This window comes from Phalaenopsis equestris, unplaced genomic scaffold, assembly GCF_001263595.1.
Source record: "Phalaenopsis equestris unplaced genomic scaffold, ASM126359v1 Scaffold191449, whole genome shotgun sequence".
NCBI lineage: Eukaryota > Viridiplantae > Streptophyta > Magnoliopsida > Asparagales > Orchidaceae > Phalaenopsis > Phalaenopsis equestris.
The window spans coordinates 1-892 of NW_018211398.1; the positions used below are offsets into that span (position 1 = coordinate 1).

The window sequence follows — 892 nt, forward strand, 5'->3', positions numbered from 1 at the left end:
TTGGATCCAATATAATCATATGCAGTCATACGGCAACAAGTTCAAAGCTGACTGTGGATTTTCCCGTGTTTTGTTAGCCAATAAATAGATTTCTTGAATGCCTATATATACCACATAAGCTTCTCACAACTCCTCAGCTCTCCGAGAGAACATAAATCCTAGAATTAGTTTCGTAGTGAAAAAAGAAGCTACAATGTCTGTAACATGCTCAAAGGCCCACGTCGTCCTTCTCTCAAGCCCAGGGATAGGCCACCTCTCACCGATTGTTGAACTTGCCAAGCGTCTTGCTCTAGATCACAACCTAACTGCCACCATCATCACCTTCTTTGATCGCTCTTCAGATATCCAACAATCTATGTTCTCCTCCCTTCCTATAGGAGTATCTACTGTTTGCCTTCCGCCTATTTCTCTCGACGACCTCCCCACCAACACCCACATCATTTCACGCCTCTCAATTATGATTTCTCGTTCAATCCCCTTCCTGCGACAAATTTTGCTCGACCTCCAAATTAAGAACAAACGCATTGCCGCTTACATCATAGACCTCTTCGGTGGGGACACTATTTGCTTGGCACGTGAGCTCGGCGCTCCTAGTTACATTTTCTTCACAACCAACTTCTTCTATCTGTCCTTTTTGCTTAACCTTCCCACTCTTTGCCATGAGCAACATGACAACAACCCTGACTCGTTGCTTGCTCTGCCTGGTTGCACGCCGCTTTACCACAATGATTTTCCTCAATCAGCCATTGATAAAAAAAGTGATGTCTTTGCTTGGATGATTCATCACTCAAAGCATCATGATAAAGTGGATGGAATAATGGTCAATAGTTTTGAAGCCATGGAAGGCGGTGTCGTCAGATTTCTTAAAGAAAGGAGAAATGGAAAGTCTCCT

The 892-nt window shown here is 43.6% G+C and overlaps 1 protein-coding gene across 1 annotated transcript; it reads left to right on the plus strand.

Moving 5' to 3' along the window:
* Positions 1 to 156: 156 nt before the first annotated feature.
* Positions 157 to 885, plus strand: LOC110034619 (UDP-glycosyltransferase 72B1-like; the record flags this gene model as incomplete). Its single annotated transcript, XM_020738869.1, has 1 exon — positions 157 to 885. A coding segment is annotated over exon 1 (692 nt), but the record flags the coding sequence as incomplete, so codon positions are not given.
* Positions 886 to 892: the final 7 nt, after the last annotated feature.